This window comes from Sciurus vulgaris (assembly GCF_902686455.1).
Source record: "Sciurus vulgaris genome assembly, chromosome: 2".
Lineage (NCBI taxonomy): Eukaryota > Metazoa > Chordata > Mammalia > Rodentia > Sciuridae > Sciurus > Sciurus vulgaris.
This window is the reverse complement of record NC_136462.1, coordinates 202,462,137-202,485,359: the sequence shown is the minus strand read 5'-3', so window position 1 is coordinate 202,485,359 and position 23,223 is coordinate 202,462,137. Positions and strand designations below refer to the sequence as shown.

At 57.9% G+C, this 23,223-nt stretch overlaps 1 protein-coding gene across 3 annotated transcripts in view; it reads right to left on the bottom strand.

Moving 5' to 3' along the window:
* Nucleotides 1–23,223, bottom strand: part of CDH4 (cadherin 4) — a 445,876-nt gene that overhangs the window by 14,455 nt on the left and 408,198 nt on the right. For all 3 annotated transcript variants that reach the window (XM_079128833.1, XM_079128834.1, XM_079128835.1), the window contains 2 exons: nucleotides 14,293–14,430; nucleotides 6,530–6,715 (listed from right to left, as the gene is read on the bottom strand). In XM_079128833.1, coding sequence (XP_078984959.1) covers nucleotides 6,530–6,715; nucleotides 14,293–14,430 — 324 coding nt within the window. The remainder of the gene's footprint in view (nucleotides 1–6,529; nucleotides 6,716–14,292; nucleotides 14,431–23,223) is intronic.

The following is a 23,223-nucleotide window of genomic DNA, read 5'->3' as shown; positions in this document are numbered from 1 at the left end:
CTTCTGGGTTCCTGACTCCCGGTGGGCTCACTGGACACTGCGCAGCACAACGCCCACACCCCAGAGGGAGGAGTGCAGCGCTCCGCTCAGGCCAGCCAGGAGAGGGTCGAGCTTCGGCCTCAGGGCGGAGGCAGCGGGCCGAGCAAGGGGACGGTCGGACACCTTCTCTGCTGTGGCCGGGTGGCTGTCCACCTTGAGACATCCAGAGGGCGCAGCCTCACCCACTGTGCTGTTCAGAGGGGCCTGTGGAGGTGACCGGGCCTGAGAGCCGCTGCCTGTCTTCGCCTGCGCCGCCCGGGACTGCCAGCTAGAAGGCTGTCACCAGAGTGGCCCCGACTGGCGCCTCCAGCACCACCAGACAGGATGAGCCCCCCTCAGTCCCCGGGCACGAGGTGAGCAGATGCCAGCATCGAGCACTGAGCGAGAAGCAGGTGCCGGCTTCTGGTGGAGGAAGCAGAGAAGACGACTTTCCTGTGGGTGTGTCCACGTTTGCAGAAAGCCCTTGGCAAGGATCCAGCAGAGCCAGTAGCAGTGGCGGCCTGTGGTCGGCGGGGCGGGCTCGTGCAGGCTGGCTGCCCCCTCATGTACAGGTGGCCTTGGAGCAGGTGGGTCCTCCCACCGTTCAGAGACATGAAGCCAGCTCTACGGCACACAAAGCCACCGTGTGCCATTGGCCCAGCGTGGGGAGCCCAGTGTCCCTGTGGGACTTGCTCAATGGCCAACAATGGCTGCAAAGAAATCCAGACTGTTTGGTCCTCGAGCTGCCTGTGGCGCCTTGGGTGTGTCATTTTTGACATTTTGTGTCTCACAGGGTAAAGTAAATAGGCCATTATACCAAGGACGGGACCCAAGGGCTTTGATGAAGAGGAGCGAGGGTGGCCAAACGCCACGGTCAGGAATGGGGTCAGCACAGAACTCCTGCCTGCGCTGCCCTGCAGACGCCCAGGCGGAGGATGGTCAGCCCCCAGGGCGGCCTTGTCGCTGCAGTTCCACACTCAGGGCTGAGTCTGGAGGGGGCTTCGGTCAGAATCCGCACCTGCCCAGTGGTAACGGGGAGCGAAACGCAAACCCAGGTGCTCCTCTACCGCTGCGGAGCTGAGCAGGGCCTCCGGAGATGCCTGGTCCTGGCTCTGGCCGGGAGACAGCGGCCCTCTGTGGACAGGACTTTGTGGCCGAGAGAGAACCCGGGACCTGGGGACCTGCGGCAGCCACGGGGAGCAGGAGATCTCTCAGACGGGGAGGGTGGTGGCCAGCCGGGTGAGGAAATGAGCTTCGGTCCCCTTCCTGCTGGACTCAAGAGCACTGTGCTCCTGTCGGTGGTTTCGAGCAACAGGAATCTGCTGTCTTCGTCTCTCTGGGCTAAATCCAGGGACTGGCTGACCAGCCCCTTCCAGAGGCTCCAGGGTGGGGCCCATTCCTGGGTTCCAGCTCCTGGAGGCCGCCGTGCCTGGTCTTCCTCTGTCCCCAAAGTCAGCAGGCGGTCGCCCACTCCCTCTGCCTCTGCCCACCGCCTTGTGCCTGCACCCCTCACGCTGACCATTCTTATAGGAGCCCCGTGACTGTACTGGGCCCTGGGTGACCAGGACCACGTGCCCTCTTGGGACCTGCTGTGGGGTGACACAGGTGTCCTTGGGGCAATCGTTCTGATCGCCACAGGACTAACTCCAGAGTGGTCACAGGGCCCTTGTTGAGGAGGGAGAGGACTTCGGAACGTTTGAGGAATGACGGAGCTTGGAAGCACCTTCTGCCCCGGGTGAAGGTGCTAAGTGGACTGTGACGGAGCCCTGGGACGAGGTGGCCCTGGGACGAGGTGGCCCTGGGACGAGCTGGCCCTGGGACGAGGTGGCCCTGGGACGAGGTGGCCCTGGGACGAGCTGGCCCTGGGACGAGGTGGCCCTGGGACGAGCTGGCCCTGGGACGAGGTGGCCCTGGGACGAGCTGGCCCTGGGACGAGGTGGCCCTGGGACGAGGTGGCCCTGGGACGAGCTGGCCCTGGGACGAGCTGGCCCTGGGACGAGGTGGCCCCTGGGACGAGCTGGCCCTGGGACGAGGTGGCCCTGGGACGAGGTGGCCCTGGGACGAGCTGGGCCCTGGGACGAGGTGGCCCTGGGACGAGCTGGCCCTGGGACGAGGTGGCCCTGGGACGAGGTGGCCCTGGGACGAGCTGGCCCTGGGACGAGGTGGCCCTGGGACGAGGTGGCCCTGGGACGAGCTGGCCCTGGGACGAGGTGGCCCTGGGACGAGCTGGCCCTGGGACGAGGTGGCCCTGGGACGAGGTGGCCCTGGGACGAGCTGGCCCTGGGACGAGGTGGCCCTGGGACGAGCTGGTCCTGGGACGAGGTGGCCCTGGGACGAGGTGGCCCTGGGACGAGCTGGCCCTGGGACGAGGTGGCCCTGGGACGAGCTGGTCCTGGGACGAGGTGGCCCTGGGACGAGGTGGCCCTGGGACGAGGTGGCCCTGGGACGAGCTGGCCCTGGGACGAGGTGGCCCTGGGACGAGCTGGCCCTGGGACGAGGTGGCCCTGGGACAAGCTGGCCCTGGGACGAGGTGGCCCTGGGACGAGCTGGTCCTGGGACGAGGTGGCCCTGGGACGAGGTGGCCCTGGGACGAGGTGGCCCTGGGACGAGCTGGTCCTGGGACGAGCTGGCCCTGGGACGAGGTGGCCCTTGGACGAGGTGGCCCTGGGACGAGCTGGTCCTGGGACGAGGTGGCCCTGGGACGAGGTGGCTCTGGGACGAGCTGGCCGCACTGGAATCAGGTGACGAGAAGCCTGGGGCGGCAGAGGCTGCCCTGAGGGGGAGTCCGTGCTTGGTGGAGACTCAGGCCGCCTCTGCCGGAGCCCACTGCTCAGGCCCAGGTGCCCGCGAGGGTGTCAGCTGTGTGCCCTGGATCGCTGGCAGCAGCCGAGCCCCCTCCACGGCTGCCACCCGGGGTCCGCAGGTCTGTCTGCTCCCGGGCAGGACGTCTGGCACAGTGGAGGATCAGATGCTGGCGTGGAGGATGTCACGCAGACCCTGACGGGGACCCTCCGTGAGCCAACTGGCCCCAGGACGTCTCCCACAGGTCAATTTGGGCGGGTAGAATGTTCTGGATTACACGGATTCACGCGATGTTAGCACCAAGTGCAACGTGGGGAAGCTGTTGGATCAGGTTGAACAACCAGCCTGCAAGGAGGCCACTCAGGACAACCTGGGGCCGGGGGTAAAGGTGGACCCAGAGGGTGACAGTGCAGGCGAGGCAGGCCAGGTGTGGAGAGTGCGAGGTGTCCAGCAGGACCAGGAGCCTGGGTGGCAGGGGCCGGCTGCCTGGAGATCGCCGAAGGTGCCCACAGGCCTGTCGTGGCGCCGTCTCTTGCTTCCTGGCCCCCTCTCTCCTGTGTGTGGTCGCGTCCCCGGGTATGGGGGAGTGCCGCCTGGCAGGTGTTAAAGATCACGTCACTGTGCAGTGGGCAGCCCTCCAGAAGACCACCGTGGCCACCCAGCCCCCAGGGGCTGATGCACGACAGAAATCAGTGGGTGGTGGGCTCAGACGTCTCCGCAGGGCGACTGGAGGGACTCGCCTTGGCGGCTCGGCTGCCAGAGGTGTGGGGCCAGCCCGTGCCCCGGGCAGGAGCCAGCTCAGGGCGAGCACGCAGCATGCACTCTGCTCCCAGCCGGGGGAAGCGCCCTGTCCCTGGCCCACTCCTTGTCCCCGTGCTCTGGAGGGTCCCAGGCTGTGGCGGGCCTGCTACCCGGTGCTCCACCCGGGAGCCTCCTGCGGGATTCTGGGCCGTGCACCACTTGTCCGCTCAACCTCCTGTGGCAGGAGGGTGGGGACAGCGCCCTTCTCAAGCCAAGGGCAGGCTGGACAGAGGCGAGCCGGCCCTGAGCCTTGCCCCAGGGCACTGAGGTTCTGTGTGGACCAGGGGTGCAGGGTGGGCTCCCGACGGTGGCGACAGACGCCCCGACCTTGGGATGTGGGAGCAGAGGGGCTGTGCACCCAACCCAGGGGCCGCTGGGAGGGGGCGGGGTTCTGGCCGGAAGGTGGGGTGCAGGGCAGCGCTGGGATCAGCCAGACCCTCCCCGACCTCGCTTCCTGCAGGGACATCCTCATGGCAATGGCGCACCTCCACCACTGGGGGCGCCGCTGTGCGGACACGTGGCCACCGCCAGGGGAGCGGGGAGGCAAGGCGGGGCTGCCTTCCCTCCAGGAGCTGAGCTTTGAGGTGCACAAAGGGCTTTCCTGAGGAAGGACGCTCTTGTTACAGAGAATGCCTGGCAGTAATGGAGAGAGACAGAATCGAGCTCACTTCTCAATCCCCAAGGAAACAATGGACACCCACCAAGGGTCCCGACTCTGCTGGAGGGAGGGGAGCCGGCACTCAGGTGTGGGGCGCCTGGAGGTCTGCGCACCAGGCCCAGGGAGGAGCAGGGAGCCAGCTGTGGAGAGGACGCCGTGAGCACAGCCGGGAAAGGCTGGCCTCAGAGGTGATTCCGGTCTCGGGCGGTGGTCTTGGCGGTAGGATGGAAAGCCCTCGCTGCTCAGGGACTCGGCTTGAGGCACAAATGCCAGACATGGCAGCTTACTCTCGAGCACCCCCGCCAGGAAGGTAAATGGGACACAGCAAAACGCTAGCGCTTGCTGGGCCAGGTGACAGGCATCGGGGCTCCACCGCTACTGCTTTTGTGCATCTGCGTTTGAGGAATTTCATACAGAGATGAAAACAGGACTTCATAGGGTTTTCAGCAGAACTAGCACCAGCAGCTTGCGTGGGATGCTGGGGCGAGGTCATGTTGGGCCCAGAGAACAGAGGGGGGCCTGGAGGAAACCAGAGGCAGAGGTGGCACGGCTGCTCCTCTTTCCTTGGTAGCAGAAGTTTGGGAAATGTGTCCGCTGACAAGTTGTGTGATTCAGTATCTCCTCTGGCTAGGAAGGACCATGTGTCCACATTTTGCTAAGAAGCCATGAGCAAGTGTTTCCAGAAGTTCCCAGAATAAGAGGAGGTCCTTGAATGAAGAGACTCTGTTAAGGGTCCAGACAGCTCTTTGGCAGAGAAGAGGCTTTCTTCTCTTTTCTTTGTTTCCTCTTTCATGCTGTCTGTAAAATTCTTGTGCTGGCTGGAGCTCTTGCAGTTGTTTTGGACCATGAGGCACCCTCTAGGATGAAAGATTTGCACACCGCAGAGAGAGAGAAGGATCCGGGTTTCTGCTGACTGAAGCTGTCACAGGGCTCCTCTCGCTTCAGAGAATAAAGCCTTCAAGACTTGACAGCTCTGTGGTGAAGGTTCTGCTACCGTCAGCTGAAGGCAGTCTCTGAAGGATTCAGCCTCAGTTAGACTGGTGTGTCCACCTCCCTCACCTGGCCCACGTGGCTTTAAGCTCACCTCCGCTTCCTGTCCTTGCTCTATGGACACCGGATTCTCTCTTGTTCTTCTTGTCCTTGTCTGTTAGCACTTGCTTGGGACGAGCTGCTCAGCCGCTCCGTACCCAGGTGTCCCTGACTGGTAAGTTGCCTGTCACTCCCGTCCGCTCCCCGGGGAGGCGTGGCTGTGAGTGCAGGGAAGGACTGAGGCGGAGGCCAGCCCTGCTCCTGCAACACCAGGCTGCCTGTCACTTAGAGAGTTCAGCTGAGGCAGAGAATGTTCTAGAAGAGCGGACCTGAAGAAAGACCACTAAAGAAGCTGGACCGGCATCCTCAGAGCATTCCCACACCAAGAGGAGGACAAGTAGGAATGGGTTCGAACAGGACCAGGGCCACCCGTGTGACAGCAGGGCCACAGACCTTGGGCACCCAGAGGGGCGTCACACAGAGGCCCCTGGGGTAGGTGATGACCGCACCTGCCTTGGGGACGGGGACAGAAGGAACAACCCTCACAAGTCCTTCTGGTCAGTCCATAACCTGGGCCCCAAACCCAGGGGCGGCAGTAGGGGAAGTAAGACTGGAGGCCTCGTCATGCAGAAAAGCAGGTAGCCGAGTGCGGTGTGCCCGCCTGTGCTCCCAGGGAGGCCGAGGCCGGAGGAGTGTGAGTTCAGAGCCAGCCTCAGCAACCCAGCGAGGCCCTAATAAACGTTTTAGTGACGTCCTGTCTCTAAGTAAAAAATAAAAGGGGCAGGGATGTGGCTCGGTGGTTATGCACCCCTGGGTTCAAAACACACACACACACACGCACGCACGCACGCGCACACACGCACGCACACAAACACACACATGCACACACACGCGCACACGCACGCACGCACGCAAGCACACACACGCACTCCCGCGAGAACCTCACGCATCAGGAAGTCCCTCAGGTCTCTAGTGCACCTGGGTCTGGCAGGGAGGCCCGGGACGCTCGCTTGGGAGTCTTCAGAGAACCGCCTTCTTCCAGGTGGGGAATGTGGCCACAGGGAAGGGGACGGGGTGGCTTGGGGGGGTGCTGGAGCCGGGTCCTGGTGGAGGCTGGCTGTACTGGCGGACGCGGCCCCCGCCCTGGGCTACTGGGGAGGCAGCCGTGGAGCCAGTTGATCTCCATGTGACCGGTCCTGGCACTTGTGGGCAGTCACTCACCTTCACAACGGTGACCATGCCCTCGTTGGTGACGGGGTCCGTGCGCACGCTGAAGTGGCCCGAGGGGTCTCCGCTGATGATGCGGTAGACCGCGTTCCAGTTTGCAGAGTGGGGCTGGTCTCGGTCCATCACGGTCAGGTTGGCGACCACCGTTTCCACCCGGTTTTCGGGGACCTCCCCTGCAAACTGTGAAATGTCAGAAAAGAGGACATCACGACCCTGGGTGGAGCCTGAGGCCTGAGGCCTGGGACCCTCCGCCAACCCTGGGAGGTGCCAAGCCACTGCTCCAGCCAGGGCGCGGGGTGGGTGGGCAGGCCGGGCGCCCGTGCAGGCTCGCCTGGCCCACACGCACGCATCTGCCAGGACCTCCTCAGGACCCTCCTGGCCGTTCCTGTCTGTGTGGAGACAGGGCAGGCTGCCATGGGGACACAGGGATGGCGTAAGCTCGCCAGACAGGAGAAGGTGGTGACGGAGGCAGGTGCCAGAGGCTTCCGGAATCACCTCTGGGCTCCTTCCATCCCCTAGTCCCTGCCGTGGGTCTGGGCTTGGGGTCATCCACTGTGGATAAGCAGGTGACCTCCTGTCACAGCCCAGGAGGGCTGCAGCCACTCCTGCCGGGCGCTGGGTACGAGAAGGGGCAGCGTGTGTGTGTGAACCACTGGCCGCAGAGCTCTGGGCACCTCCCAAGGCTGAGAGCCCGGTTCAGAAGGGCTGAGCCCAGTCCAAAGCACCGCCATCTTGAAATGGGTCCTGACTTTTGTACCAGAGGCTGCATTTGTGCTCTGCCTTGGGCCCTGTGCATGCGTGTGGTCAGTCGGGCGCTGTGCAGTCTGTTTTTGAGCCACAAAGACATGGAGACCCCAGCCAGTCCCTCTCAGCTCCCTAGAGCTTAGGGCCCTCAGGAGTTCTGCAGGAGCGAAGCCAAGTCCACCGCCTGGACCCTGGGTCCAGGTGTGTTGGCCCGTTTCCAGGGGGCTGGGGTCGGCCCCGTCTAACAGGGCTTGACAAGCGGGAGGGCAGAGCTCAGGCTCACGCTGCTCTTGCCAATCTTCTATGGCACCCAGTCACACCCGTCAGGAACTGCCCGGCACCCTCCTTTCCTGCTCTGGCTCACAGTCCAGGAGCCATGACAGAGACCTGGCCCTTCGTAGAAAAGGCTGCAGATTCCAGTGCTAGACCCTGTGGCCCCTGCCTCAAAACCTGCTCAGAAGTGGGCATGTGGCCCCACCAGCTATCAGGACTCAGCTGTGTCCCTGTCTCTGGCCTGCACTGGTGACCACAGGAGTCTGAAGGGGTGAGGTGGGGGAACTGCCACACAGAGCTTGGGAACAAAGCCAACCCAGGGGACGTGTGGCTGAAGGGCGGGTCCTAGGGATGCTGTCGGAGCCTGGATACAGCCATGCCTGAAGTCGTGCTTCCCAGGACCTCCCAGCCTCTGTGACATGAGGCATTTTCTCTTTGCTCATGTTGCCAGGGTCAGCATAGTGGACATCAGTTGGGCTTCCTGGCTCTCTAGCGCCTTCTGAACTCTTCATTATTTCCTAGAAAGCTGCTTTTCTAGTCCCCTCTGTGGCTACATCAGGGCCAGATGACCCAGGACCTGCCAGTCAAACTCACCTGTGTGGCTGTGATGCAGAGGCAGAGGCGGGGCAAGGTTCTGTGCCCAGTGTTGGGGACAGAAGGACCTCCCTGGAGCAGCCTCCAAGCCTGGCACACTGGGCAGCTTCCCTCTGCCCACGTGCCTGGGGTTCTGGCATCACCACTGAGTTCGGTGGGCCCCCTTGCCTGCTGCCCGCTCCTGCCCTCTGAGTCGTGTGTCTGGGTGCAGCTCACGGAGGAGCCTGTGAACCCACCGGCCCCCAGAGGAGGGCCGGGGGATGACCCTGGCTGAGGCTCCTCCTAGTCACCTTCCTCTCGCCATGAGGACTCTTTAATCGCGTGGTCAGGCTTCTGGGCGGAGGGGGAACCCCTCACGCCCGTGGGAAGCAGAGGCTGTGTGGGCAAGGAGGGGTATCCGGGGCGTCACGTGGGGTCTCCTGCCTGGGAGGAACCGGAGCCCGTGAGGGCAGCAGCTTCCCGCGTCCTCTGAGGCCCCTCAAGCACAGTCCCAGCTCAGAGCAGAGCCCACTGCCCGCTTGGGGGAGGCCCTTCAGCAGGCAGGAGGGTGCTGTTGGGGCCGTAAAGCACAGCCAGGGCCAGGGAGGACCTGCTCAGCCGCCTGTCCGTGGAAGTGAGAACCCTGTCCTCGTGGTGTCCAGCAAGCCCAGTGGCCTTCAAGGGGCCACATCATGCAGGACCCCAGGAGGGACCCTGACACCTGCCCCGGGAGCAGCCCCACCTTCATTCCTTGGTGAAGTCTCTGGCCTGTTAGTCAAGGAAATGGAAACCCAGAGAGGTTGGGCAACCTGCCCATGGTCACACAGCTCTAAGTGGTGGAACTGGGGCTTGAGCCCAGCCTGACTCCGGACACAGTGTGCCTGAGAATACAGGGCCTTGGGGGACACCCGTGCTGCCCACATCCCTGCTACCTGTTGGCCACAGAGCAGGGAGGACCCTGTCCAAGGGACAACGCCAGGCCCCTCCTCACCTTCCCCCACGGTTGCTAGTAGCAACGCGAGGGCCAGCCCCATGCATCCCCTCTGGCCGCACCAGCAGCCCTGAGGGAATGCCTCCCTTGCTCCCAGAGCGGGCTCAGCCTGAGGGGCTGCCTGGGACGTGTGTCCGCGGGAGCCGCCGCCCCAGGCCCTGCTGCAGGGGTGGGTTCTGGTGGGCGGGTGCCTTGCTGTGACCTCCTGTGGCCGGCACGCAGGTGACTGCGTGAACTCGGGTGTCCTGCAGTGGCCCCGCACCTGCTCTGTGCCTCAGAGTCTTGTCCCTGGAGGGCCCTGGTCCCAGCTCAGGCGGGCCCATCGGGAGCTGTGGTCAAGCCTCTCCCCAGTTCCCTTCTGCAGTGACTCCGGGAGGGCCCCTGACCCTTTCCCACTCTCCTGCCCTGGAGCAGGGATAGCGGAGAACCAGCTCCCCATTCCCCCTGCACGGAGCTGCCTCAGCAGCCGTTTTGCCACCGTCGCCCGCCGCCTGGCCTGCTGGGGTCCTAAGGAGGCCTGTGGTCCTCTGGCTGCTCTCCACGTGCCCCTGGTCCAAGGGCAGTTCGGGGCTGCATCCCAGGCTGGGCTCTGGCCACCAGGGTCACCAGGGCGTTGGTTGGTGGGGGAGGCCCCCTCGCTGGTCCACTGCCAGTGGGAGCTCGGGACGTCCCTGGGATGAGCGCAGCTGCAGTGGCCCTGGCCGCTCTGTCCTCCACTCTGTTTGCTCCTGATTAGAGAATTCCCGGGATCCGGGGTCTCTGGCATGATGCTTTCAGATTTTGAGGTTCAGTTTTCTCTTCAGGAAGACGATTGGGGTTTCTGTTTTGACTTCAGAGATCAGAATCGTGGGATCTGTGGCTCTGATTCCTGCGAGGAACTCGGAGGCTGGATTCTTTCCTCCTCTCTTTGTGGACGGGATTCTTGCGGGCCGGGGCCGAGGTGCCAGGGCAGCCATTAGTGGGGCTGCCAGCAGTCCCGGGCAGGTACCGAGGCTAGCCCGTGGCGTGTCCAGCTCCAAAGCTGCGCTGCCTCCCCACGCCAGGCAGGCGCTCCGGAGGGCAGCACTGCCTGGGCCTCTCTGGGTGTCCAGGCAGATGCTTCCAGAACAACCGCAGACACTCGGATCCCTGGTGGAATCGCTTCTGACTTGCGAGTGAGCGGCCTCCGTGTAACCCAGTGGTGTGTCCACTTTTGGAGGCTGCGGAAGGGGTGGCCTCCAGAGGCAGCCAGTGCAGGAAGTGTGGCCGTGGGGCCTGCCGGAAGCGGGCAGGGGACCCGGCCTCCTCCCTCACTCCTGGCCACTTGGAGGTGAGCAGCCTCTCTCCCCCAGGTGCTCCTGCCCTGAGTGTCCCCTGACACAGGTGCAGAGCGACTGGGCCAGTTCACCACGAGGCCTCGGAAACTGCGAGCCAAAGTAAGTCTCCCTCAGTTCAAGTGGCTGATCTGTGTGGTCAGAGCGGCAGCTGACCCCATGCTAACACCTCCAGCCGCCATGGTCCCTGCGTCCAGCTGGGAGGGACTGAGGGCCACCATGATCTCCCACCCCCTTCCAGACCGTTGGGCCCAGTCCTGCCCACACCCGGAAGCACCTCCAGTGCTGGCACACGCAGAGGCACGCTCTCAGCGCCTGGACGTTAGAGGGCCTCAGGGGCCAGCCTGCGTCTCCCCTGGTTCCCAGCATGGAGGACATGGGGTGTAGAAGGCCCTGGCAACTGCTCAAGCCCCTGGCCTTTTGGGAAGTAGCTGGGCAGGACTCCAGGCCTCTGGACACCCAGCAAGAGTCCGGATGCTTCTGGGGCCGTTGAGGGCACAGCGTGCTGCTTGGTTCGTGTGGGCGGCTTCCAGGAGTGTCATACACAAGTGTGGAAGGGGGACAGATGTTCTGAGGTCAGAAAGGTCCAGCCACCAGTCTGAGCCACACAGCGAGGAGGGACCAAGAGGGGCTCAGGTGTCCTGCCTCCAGGAATGTGCATGGGCTGGGGGCACTGGTTCGGGGAAGCCAGCTGATGTGGGCTCCAGGGCGGCCCTGTGCCGGGGGGACGTGGCCCAGAGGCCTTCACTCCAGGACCCGTGGATGTGGCAAGCAGGAGACCCCTGGGAAGGGTCTGAAGGTTGTGTCTGCCTAGCAGAGGCCACACCACCCTGGGAGGGGTGCTGAAGGCAGGTGGACGCTGGCCCAAGAACAGGCTGCACCTCAGCGCCCACAGCTGCAACTGGACCAGGAGGGGTGGACTTTTCCTAGAGCTGGAACAGGACGGGGCCCTGCAGACCCCGGCACCCCCCTAGCCTCTACTGATCGCTCTCCTTCAAGCCTGATGAAATGCTGGGAGGTGTGTGCGGCCAGCCTGCCCCACCCACTGAGCCACCCGGCCTGTGTTCCAGGACCCCTGCCTGTCACATCGCAAGGGGGCCTGTCAGGGCCACCTTGAACCTGGATGTTATGAATGGCCCAAGGGCCACACTGGAGATGGTGTGCGGAGCTGGTGGTGGAAGGTGGGCATTCTCTGTCCATCTGGATCAGGACCACGATGCCTGTCCCAGCCCTGGCCCAGCATCCCAGGGAACCAGGCCTCTCCACCCTTGGCCATGGTAGTAGGGAGGTGGGACTTCTCCTGGGGATGCTCCGCATCATCTTGGGTCAAACGCAAGACCTCATCCTGGTCTCAGTGCATCTCAGCCAGAGCAGATAAGGACGGCCCAGGGTTTATGCTGACGTCCTACATGAAGAAAGGTGGCCATGCGCTCTGCAGGGCTCCTTCCTCCCATCGCCCATCCCTGACCCCCAGGCCATCCTAAGACCCTAGAGGGGGACTTGGTCTGGGTTCCCATGTGGCCGGCATGCCTGAGGGAACACAGAGTCCAGCCCAGGGCCAGGCGAGGGGCCACTGGCAGGCCATCCCAGCTGCAGAACCGGTCACCTCTGAGCTGCTCTCCTGCTGAGCAAGGTGAGGCCCAGCCTGGGCCCGCTGGTTCTCCATCCATCCCTGCAGCCTGGTGTCCATGCCCTGCCCTCCTAGCCAGCATGGCCTTCTCCAGAGCACATGGGAACAAGCAGGTGGCACGACCCTGCTTCCAGATGGGGGCTGAGCCTGGACCAGGACCGGGCAGCCAGCTAGGAGCTGGCCCCTCCACAGCCTGAGGGCTCCTCCACTGGCCTGCCTGCGGGGGCCCTTCCTGCGGGCAGGCTGCGCCTCGTTCCCTCTACTGGGGGCCAAAGCTGGGCTTGCCTGGCTTCCTTCGCCCTGGTTTCCATGGCAGCCACCTGGCCCTGAAGCTATTTCCCAGGGGAGGTGAGGGTCCCTGCGGCTGGGGGAGCAGCCACAGTTGCTGCACCCCAAGAACTGGACACCAGGAAGCTGCCACCGGGGAGGTCGTGTCCCTGGGCCCTGTCCCGAGCCCCTGGCCTGGAGCAGAGGTGCCTGAGTCAGCAGGGGCTCTGCAGAGGGGCCCTGGGCTACTCTGGGGCAGGCCCTGCTCCTTGCTGAGGTTGTCTAGGGGAGTTTCCGCTCTGGGTGGACGGTCTCCTGGGGCTTCTCCCAGGGATGAGCTTGCCCAGGGAGGCCCCGCCCCAGTGAGCGTCCTGCATCTTTTCAGAGCGGGTGGGCTCTGCACTGCCTTCTGTGGTGGGAGGGATGACTGGGCCCCGGGGGTCTCGGAACCTGATATCGTCCTCTCAGGCTCGGGTAGCGGCTGCTTCCCCTGGGCCCACTCCCTACCCTGGCCTGGCCTTTCCTGCCATTGCCCTCTGTGTAGAGCAAGCAAACTGCAGCCTGAGAGATGGGCCTTGCTGGCCAGTGGGACGCCTCCCTGGCCAGGCACACCAGCACTTCCCCCTGCTGGGCTCAGTGGGGACAGCACCCAGGGCCCCTGGCTGCCTTTGCTGCCCTCCCAGGTCTGCTGCCTGGAGCCTGTGGGGCACCCAACCCAAGGCCGTTAGAGGGTGGACCAGCTGCTCCCTGCTCCGGTCACCTGACCAGCCCACTAGATGGCGCCTTGCACTCACGGCCCACTGCCTCCTAGTCCAGCTGGGAGGGACTTTGCAGGGGAGCGCTCGCAGGGAGGAGCGCTGGGCTTCAGAGGTCCTCCCAAGCTGACCTGCTCACCACCAAGGCGTGTCTCCTCCCCCGCCTCACTTACCCCTCCTTTGGTGGCACATTATCTGGAGTCCTGTGCCACCCGCTTCCTCTGGGCAGTGTGCCACCCAGAGCCCCGTGTCCTGGCCACCCCGAGTCTGACCCCTCACGGGCTTGGCGGGTGCCTGATGGGTGGACTGTGATGCTGGCGGGCTGTACTGTTGCCCACATAGGTCCCTCCTCACCAGGCCCTCCAGAGAGGGCGGGCAGGGAGGGGGTCACCTGTGGGAGGCTCCCTGCTGCCCTGGTCTTGGCCTCCGGGGGGCAGCCAGTTGGACCGCGTGCCTCTCCCGTCAGCACTGCTCGCAGGACCCAGAGGACAGCTTGGGGCCGCCACACTGCCCACCCGCCAAAACCTGCGGAGTCCTGGCAGAGGGTGCGGTGAGCAGGGTGCCAGGAGCCTCAGACCCGTGGGTGGCACAGGAGGCCAAGGTGTCCTGCCGGGCCTGAGCCACAGGGTCCCACGGGGAGGGACTCTGCAGTGGCTTGGTGCCTTGTGGGGCTCCAGGGGAGTGCAGCCCTGTGGGCCACAGTGCTGATCTGGGGAACAGCGTCTCTGTGACCGGGCGAGGGGCCCACGAGCCAGGCTGAAGGATGCACGCGGATGGGACCTGACCAGCATGGCCACTCTCAACCATTTTCCTCTGCTGATGGGGGTCACACAGGGCTGCCCACTGTCCACTGCCATACAGGGACCCACCTGCCCTGGCCAAGGCCCACTCAGGCCTCTGCCATGCAGGGCCCACTGCACACAGCTGCATCCAGCCTGTGGGACGGGACGTCAGTCCACCCTGCTGCTCACCACGCCCCATGCCGCTCACTCTCAGGCGGCCAGTGCTGACCTGGAGCCCAGGCCCCACCCTACTCCAGGCCACCTCCCTGTGGAGCCTCTGGCCTCTCTCCTCCAAGCGGACCTGGCCCTGCCCAGGCCTTCCTCTCTGGCCTGTCAGCTCCTCGCCCGCAGAGCAGTGGTGCCGGCAGAGAAGCACCAGCAGCAGCCAGCATCCCAGTCTGGGGTGCCCTTGCCGGCCACGGTACTCACTGTGCTTGTGGTGAACTCGGGGGGGTTGTCGTTCACGTCCGTCACCGTGATGATGGCTGTGGCCGTGTTTGAGAGTCCGTAGTTAAGATTGCCTTCCATGTCGGTGGCCTGGACGATGACCGTGTACTGCTGCACTTTCTGAGGGGAGGGAGTGGGGAGGACAGAGGTCAGCCTCCTGTTAGTGGACAGGGGTGTGCCTTCCTCCAGAGCCAGCCACTGCTGGGGTGGGTGCAGGGCAGTGACCGGTGACAAGAAGAGGTCGGCTGTCTCCATATTAGGGGTCTCAATGGGTGTGAGTCTCCTCTGGTGCCAGATGAAACCGGGACATTGGGGCCAGAGACCAGCAGCACTGTCCTCTGGAGGAGCAAAGGGAGGGCCCAGCCCACAGCCCACAGCCCACAGCCTTGGCCACGGTGGGAGCGTCTGGCTGAAGAGCCAGTTGGGACTCAAATGGGGGAAGGAGAGGTGGGGTCTGGGAGGCCTGGGAGCCTGCCCAAGCAGGCCACCTGTGCCGTGTGGCTCTGGAGGGCAAGTCAGAGCCGGCAGCCCCGCTCCCGGCCCTCATGGAGTGCAGTGGAGCTGGAGGCCAGGTCAGCCACGGTGGCCTCTGCACACGCTTTGACTAAATGGTCAAGCCTCTTGGAGGATAGCAGAGGGCCAGCCTGGGGGCCAGCTACCTGTGGGACCCTGCCCGTCACTCACTGGCACCACGTGGGGAGCAAGGACTCTGGGGACCAGCAGAAAGGGGCCCTCCAAGTGCGGCATGACCCTGACCAAGGGCGGCTCCCAGCCCTCGACACAGTGAGATGTCCCCTGGTGATCTCAGCAGGGCCAGCCAGGATGCCTCTGCTGCCTGGGCGGCCTCTGCATGCAGGGTGGACATGCCACCTGGACAGGCAGTCCTCGGCAGCAGCTCTGCTGGGGTCTGCCACCAAGGCAGGTGCGAGTGCAGGTTCGCAGGTGACTGTGCACTGGCCTTGGGCATCACAGCACTGCTCACGGCAGAGGCCCCTTGTCTGAGGTCCGCGGGAACCCAGAGGAAGGCTGGGTCCCTGTCCCTCCCCACAGAGACCCGCCGGCCCACGATGGCCGTGTCCTTCCCTGGCGCTTCCTCCCTTTGCCTGTGGGCTGGCAGGCCTCCCGTGGCAGGAGGGCCTGGTGTGGTGGGGACTGCTGTCTTCCCACTGCTGCTTGGCTCTGGCTGGGATGCTGCAGAGATGGCTGGGGCGGTGGCACCACATTGGCAGACAGGGTAGAGAAGCGAGTCCAAATGCTAGGTACCTGTGCCCTCTTGTTGAGGGCAGAGCCCCTTCCTGTCTACGCCTCCCTGCCACCTGGATAGGCAGTGTCGTGCGGGCCAGCCCTGTGACTTCCGTCCTCTCTCCCCAAGGAGACTCTGTCCAGGGACAATCAGAGAGGAAGAAGCCACGCCAGAGGGTTGGGTCTCTGCCTGCGCGGTGGCAGGAGGCACCCTCGGCCATCATCACAGCCTGTGCACAGACCCACTCAGAAGGTACTGAGGAAATGAACATGCTAGAAATGGACACGTGCATGTGTGCCCATGGGTGTGCACGCGGTGCACACGTGTGTGCATGTGTGTACATATGTGTGTGCATGTGTGCACGTGTGTCCGCGCGTGAGTGCTGGTCTGCGTGTGCCTGCAGGTGTGCCGCAGGCTGCCACTAGAGGGCGGGCCAGGCTTGCTTCTGGAGGCAGGACTGCTGCTTCCCGCCACTAGGGGCTCAGTTCACCCGGTAAGAAGGCAGGAATGGCTGCAGGGACCCCGAGCAGCCAGTGGCCTTCCTGTGGGGCACTGACCCCGGCAAGCTGGCCTGGCCCTGGGATCAACAGCATCCCCAGGCGCCTGGGAGGAGGCTCAGGCGCCCTGCTGCCAAGGTCACCCTGCCCCTTCTGGAAGTGTGGGCGTGTGGGAGGGGTGGGCAGGGTCCCAGCTCCTGTCCCCGAGCTGGGCGGGGAGGGATCCCTGGAAACAGCAGCCTAGGTGTGTCCTCTGTGCAGCAGGGGGCTGCTTGGCTAGGGGCTTCGTGTATGAACAGGTGCAGGACTTTGTCCTAAAGTGCATCTCATCCTTCAGGAAGCAGATGGAGGAACCCTGGGAAAATGGCAGGCAGGACAGTGTTCTGGGGTCTCTGGCCCCAGCTGGGCCCTGAGAGGTGAGTTTGTCACATGTTTCTGGGTGAATTCAGCCCAGCCCTGCCCCCTGGCCCCCATCTTGCCAATGGCCTATGTGTCCCTGGGGAGCCAGAGGCCAGGCCTGGCTAAGGTTTGTCCTGGAGTCCAGAGATCCGCCCTGCCTTGTGGGCCTGAAACATGTAGCCTCCACTCCTGATCAACCCTTCACTGAGTCGAAAGGAAGTGACTGTGCGGGCAGTGTCCAGGGTCACCCCCACTGGACACCTGTGAACATCCAGAACCAGGCTTTCTGATGGCCAGCCCAGGCTGGCTGCCACTGGGCACTGAGAGCAGGGTGGACGCCCCGGACCTGGCCCACTGTGTACATTGGTGCTGCAGTGAACTCATTAGAGTGAGCTGACCATTTTCAAGTTGGAGAGCAAGGAAGGACACACAAGTGCTGACCCTAGGCTTTTGCTCACCTCCTCACAGCTCAGCATGCAGGTTCCGCAGAGCATCTGTCCATAAGGCTGTGGCTGGCTTGCCCAGGGGAGCCTCCAGGCCTCCCCCACAGCCAGCCCCTCACACGACAGGCCTCCCTACTGGGCCTGGGCTGCAGGACGCACAGCCAACCACGCTTCCTGGGACAGGTGGGGCCAGCAGCAGGGACCCTGAGGTTCCCTTGGGCACTACCCCACCCCGTGACCACTGGGGCCTGTTTTGCCACTAGGCTGCTAGCACCTCCCCCATACTCTGGGCTCTGTGCACCAAGCAGTTGGTCAGCATGGGGGTAAATTCAGGCCAAGAGCCTAGACTTGTAGACTCGAGCATCCCTCCCTTCCTGATGAGGCTGGAAGCAGGGCAGGTACTGCCTGCCGCTGCTCTGGAAGGGCCTCCAGCCTCTCACGGAGGTTATGCTGCTCTGTGCCAGCTTCCCATGGCCCTTGGCTGGGTCTCATGCCCTCTGGGGCTCTGCGGGTGGTCACAGCTGGAATCTCCTTCCCTCTGCTTCTGAGCAGTGGAGCAGGCTGGGGCATCTCCCCATCCCAGGTGGCTCCACACCCACTGTCTGCCCCAGCTGGCACGGTCAGAGGACTCCCAAGGTGGTTGCCATGGCAGGGTGTGTGTGTGGGCACCGTGGAGACAGTGAACAGTGGAATCCTGGCCACCACAGGACTTGGAACCCCCACTGTAGGGAAGAGATCTAAGTGAGCACTAGCCGCTCACAGCAGCCCAAATGCCAAGTGAACAGAGAGACAAGACGCAGTCCATCTGCCCAGTGAGGTGCAGGAGAGTAGGGACATCTGCTACCTCGGGGAGGAGCTCAGGCCGGGCAGGAAAGTCCACCCTGAGTGCTGCTGCCCCTGTGCGAGGTGCCAACAGGCAGATCTGCAGGGACAGGCAGAGCAGTGGCCGCAGGGCTGGGTGGTGGGGCAGGCCTGGGAGCTGGAGTGATCCCCAGCAGAAGGGGCCTCTGGGGTGAGTGGTCCCTCTCCTGGAGCGTGCCCCGAGCCCACTCTGCAGGACATCGGGTGAACTGTGTGGTGTGAGCCATATCCCAGGAGCGGGCCGCAGAGCCCCTGTCCCTGCTGCAGCTCACTGGCAGTGCACCTCTGGTGGCCCCAGGACAGACTACGCCTGGAGCCTGCAGGATGGCCCCAGCTGCTCCACTCACACGTATCATCGCCAGGCTGGGCCCCCCTCAGCCTCAGCCCTTTCCTGCCACGGGGGCCCACTCTGTGCTTTGAATACAGCCCTTGCTGCTCTGCCACCGCGACTTACTTTTAAAATGACCCTTCCTTCTCTTCCTCGCTCCCCCTTCCCTGACCTCAGGGGAAATGGATTACCTTTCTTCCCCATCTCAGGCCGAGATATCCGTCTTGAGCACACACCCACCACGGAATGAGGACTTGGGGGTGGCACCAGCAGGTCTCAGAAATGACTGCCTCCCAAATTAACAAGTGGATTACGACTCCAACAGGGAACTTGTGGAACGTAGCCTTTGGGTCACCTCTTTGAATCATTTCTGTTTATTGTGATCATTAACACTGTAGATATCATAGCAGGAACTATTTGGTTTAATGCTGCATATTGTTTGTGTTAATTGTTGTTATTATTTGTCTTCCCCTAAATGGTGAGGTACTGGAAACTTTCAGGGACACAATAACTCCACAGGGTAGAAACTCTACTGCCTCAGACCCACACTGTTAGGCAAGCAGACACAAAAACAACATGGAAAACCAAAGGAACAAACTGCCCCAAACAAACCAAGGTACTGTAGTAACAGAATCCATCAACACCAGAGTGGAAGAAATGTCAGAGAAGGAGCTTAGAATGAACATAGTTGAATGATCTGCAAGGTAAAGGATGATTTAAGGAGTGAAATCAGAGAGAAAATACAAGACATGAAAGAACACTTCAATAGAGAGTGATTCTAAAAAAAATCAAGCAGAAATCCTTGAAATGAAGGAATCAATAAACCAAATGAAAAATTCAGTGGAAAGCATCACTAACAGACTAGACCACATGGAAGACAGTTTCAGGCAATGAAGACAAAATAAATAGCCTTGAAAATAAAGTTGGCCATGGAGAAGAGATGTTAGGAGACCATGAAGAGAACTTCCAAGAAATATGGGATAACATGAAATTTAAGATTTAACAGGATAGATGAAGGCTTGAAGACACGAATCAAAGGAATGCACATTATTTTCAATAAAATAATATCAGAAAAATTTCCAAATATAAAGAATGAAATGGAAAATCAAATACAGGAAGCTTACAGGACCCCAAATATATATTACAAGAGACCCGCACCAAGGCACATTATTTTGAAAATGTGTAACATACAGAAAAAGGATAGAATTTTAAAGGCCGCCAGAGAAAAATGACAGACCACATTAGAGGGAAACAAATTAGGATCTCAGTTGATTTCTCAACCTAGACCCTCAAAAGCTAAAAGGTCTTGGAATAATACAGAATAAGCTCTGAAAGAAAATGGATGCCAGCCTAGAATACTGTGCCCAGCAAAATTAAGCTCCAGAATTGACGATGAAATAAAAACTTTCCATGATAAACAAGTTAAAAGAAAGACTGAAACTATAAAACATACTCAATAAAATATTTCATGAGGAAGAAATAAAAAGTAAAACTGAAAACCAGTAAGGAGAGGAACTAAACTAGAAGAATAGTCAAAGGAGAAACTACTTCAAATTAAAAACCATAAATAAATAAAAATGACAGGGGATAAAAATAATTTCTCAACAATAACATTAAATGTAAATGGCCTAAATTCATCAATCAAAAGACATAGACTGGCAGATTGGATTAAAAAACAAGATCCAACAACATGCTCTGTCCAAGAGACTCACCTCCTAGGAAAAGACATACACAAACTGAAAGTGAAAGGATGGGAAAAAACATCATTCATATGAATCTCATAAATAATCAGGTGTTTGTATTCTCACATCAGATAAAGTGGACTTCAAGCCAAAATTATTCAGAAGGGACAAAGAAGGACATTTCATACTGCTTAAGGGAATCATAAATCAACAAGACATAACAATTGTAAATATTTATGCCCCAAACAATGGAGCATCTATGGACACCAAACAAACCCTTCTCAATTTCAAGAATCAAATAGACCACAGCACAATAATACTGGGTGACTTTAACACACCTCTATTACCATTGGATAGATCCTCCAAACAAAAACTTATAAAAGAAACTATAGAACTAAATAATACAAACAATCATTTAGACTTAACAGACATATAGAGAATATTTCATCCATCAATGACTGAATACGCTTTTTTTTCAGAAGCACATGGATCCTTCTCTAAAACAGACCATATCTTAGACCACAAAGCAACTCTTAGCCAAGTACAAAAATAGAGATAATACCCTACATTCTATCAGATCATAATGGAATGAAATTAGGAATCAATGATAAAATAAAAAATAGAAGCTACTTTAACATCTGGAGACAAAATAATACACTATTTAATGATCAATGGATAGAAAAAGAAATCAGGGATGAAATTGAAAAATACAGGTAAATGAGAATAGTGATACAACATATCAAAATCTCTGAGACACTGTGAAGGCAGTTCTAAGAGGAAAGTTCATTGCCTTGAACTCATAAATTAAAAGAATAGAAAGTCAAGAAATAAATGACCTAAAATTACAACTCAAAGCCCTGGAAAAAGAAGAACAGATCAACATCAGAAGCAGAAGACAGGAAATAATTAAAATCAGAGCCAAAACCAACAAAATTGAAACAAAAAAACCCCCAAAATTCAGAAAATCAACAAAACAAAAAGTTGGTTCTTTGAAAAAAATAAATAAAATGATAAACCCTTAGCAAAGTCAATGAAGAGAAAGAAATATGAGAGAGAAAACTCATATTACTGAAATTCATGATGACACTACTAAAATAAAGATGATAATCAGAAACTATTTTGAAAATTTATACTCTAATAAAATAGAAAATCCTGAATACATTAACAAATTTCTAGAGCCATATGACATATGACCTCCCCAAATTGAATCAGGAGGACATAGAAAATTTAAACAGATCAGTTTCAAGCAACGAAATTGAAGATGCCATCAAAAGCCTACCAATAAAGAAAAGACCAGGACCAGATGGATTCTTCAGATAAAAACTAACACCAATATTCCTCAAATTATTTCATGAAATAAAAAAGGAGGGAACCTTTCCAAATTTATTCAGTGAAGCTAGTATCACCCTGATACCCAAACCAGACAAAGACACATCAAGGGCAGAAAATTTCAAACCAATATCCCCAATGAACATAGATGCTAAAATTCTTAATAAAATACTGGCAATATTTTGCATACAAACATATTCAAAAGATAGTACACTATGATCAAGTGTGGTTCATCCTAGGGATGCAAGGTTGTTTTCAACATATGGAAAACAATAAACATAATTCATAACATCAATAGACTTAAAGTCAAGAGTTCATATGATTATCTCAATAGATGCAGAAAAAGCATTTGACAAAATACAGCATCTATTTGTGTTCAAAAATACTAGAAAAACTAGGGATAATAAGAATATACCACAACATTGAAAAAGCTATATGTGCTAAACCCAAGGTCAACATCATTCTAAATGCAGAAAAATTGAAAGCATTCCCTCTAAAAACTGGAACAAGACAAGGATGCCCCCTTTCACCACTTCTATTCAACATAATCCTTGAAACTCTAGCCAGAGCAAGTAGGCAGAAGAAAGAAATTAAAGGGATATGAATAGGAGAAGAAGAACTCAAAGTATCCCTATTTGCTGATGACATGATTCTATATTTGGAAGACCCAAAAACTCGACCAAAAAGCTTCTAGAACTCATAAATAAATTCAGCAAAGTATCAGGATATAAAATTCACACTGATAAATCAATTTTGTTTCTATACATCAGTAATCAATCAACTGAAAGAGAAATTAGGAAAACTACCCCATTCACAATAGTCTCAAAAAATATTTGGGAATCAATCTAACAAAAGAGGTGAAAGACCTCTACAATGAAAACTATAGAACACTAAAGAAAGAAGTCAAAGAAGACCTTAGAAGATGGAAAGATCTCCCATGTTCTTGGATAGGCAGAACTAATATTGTCAGAATGGCCATACTACCAAAAGTGCTATACAGATTTAATGCAATTCATATTAAAATTCCAAAGTTGTTCTTCATAGAAATAGAAAAAGCAGTCATGAAATTCATTTGGAAAAATAACAGACCCAGAATAGACAAAGCAATCCTTAGTGAGATAAGTTAAACAGGAAGCATCACAATACCAGACCTTAGACTACAAAACTATGATAACAAAAACAGCATGGCATTGGCACCAAAACAAACATGAAGACCAATGGTATAGAATAGAAGACACAGAGACAAACCCACGTAAATAGTTATCTCATACTAGACAAAGGCGCCATAAACATACATTGGAGAAAAGATAGCCTCTTCAACAAATGGTGCTGGGAAAACTGGAAATTCACATGTAGCAGAATGAAATTTAACCCCTATCTCTCACCCTGCACAAAACTCAACTCTAAGTGGATCAAGGACCTAGGCATTAGGCCAGAGACCCTGTGCCAACTAGAGGAAAATGTAGGATCAACTCTCCATCATGTTGGTTTAGGAACCAAATTTCTCAACAAGACTCCTAAAGCACAGGAAGTAAAATCAAGAATCAATAAATAGGATGGTATTGAACTAAAAGCAAAGGAAACAATCAAGAACATGAAGAGAGAGCCGACAGAATGGGAGAAAACCTTTGTCACTTTTGACACCTGCACCTCAGATAGAGCATTAATCTCCAGGACATACAAAGAACTCAAAAAACTTAACACCTAAAAAACAAATAACCCAGTCAATAAATGGGTAAAGAAACTGAATGGACACTTCACAGAATAAGAAATATGAATGGCCGACAAATATTTGAAAAAATGTTCAACACATCTAGCAATTAGAGGAATGCAAATCAAAACTACACTGAGCAGAGATCCAAGATGGCGGACTGGAGGGAGGCTGCGTTCTGTGTCCTTCCGTAACTCCGGTTTCAAGCAGAGGATACCTGTTTCTTGGTGAGGCAGTTTTTGCTGCTTATTGATCCCCTGCTGTTTACCCCATTTGTTTGTTGTGATCACCTGCAACCTGCCAGCATATCGATGCCTTTTTTGAGTGCAGATTGCTCACTGTCAGGCGCCTATCATCCGCCATTTGCCTGCCTCTCGCCTGTCCATCGCCTGCCTTACACCTATCCATCACCCAGCTCAG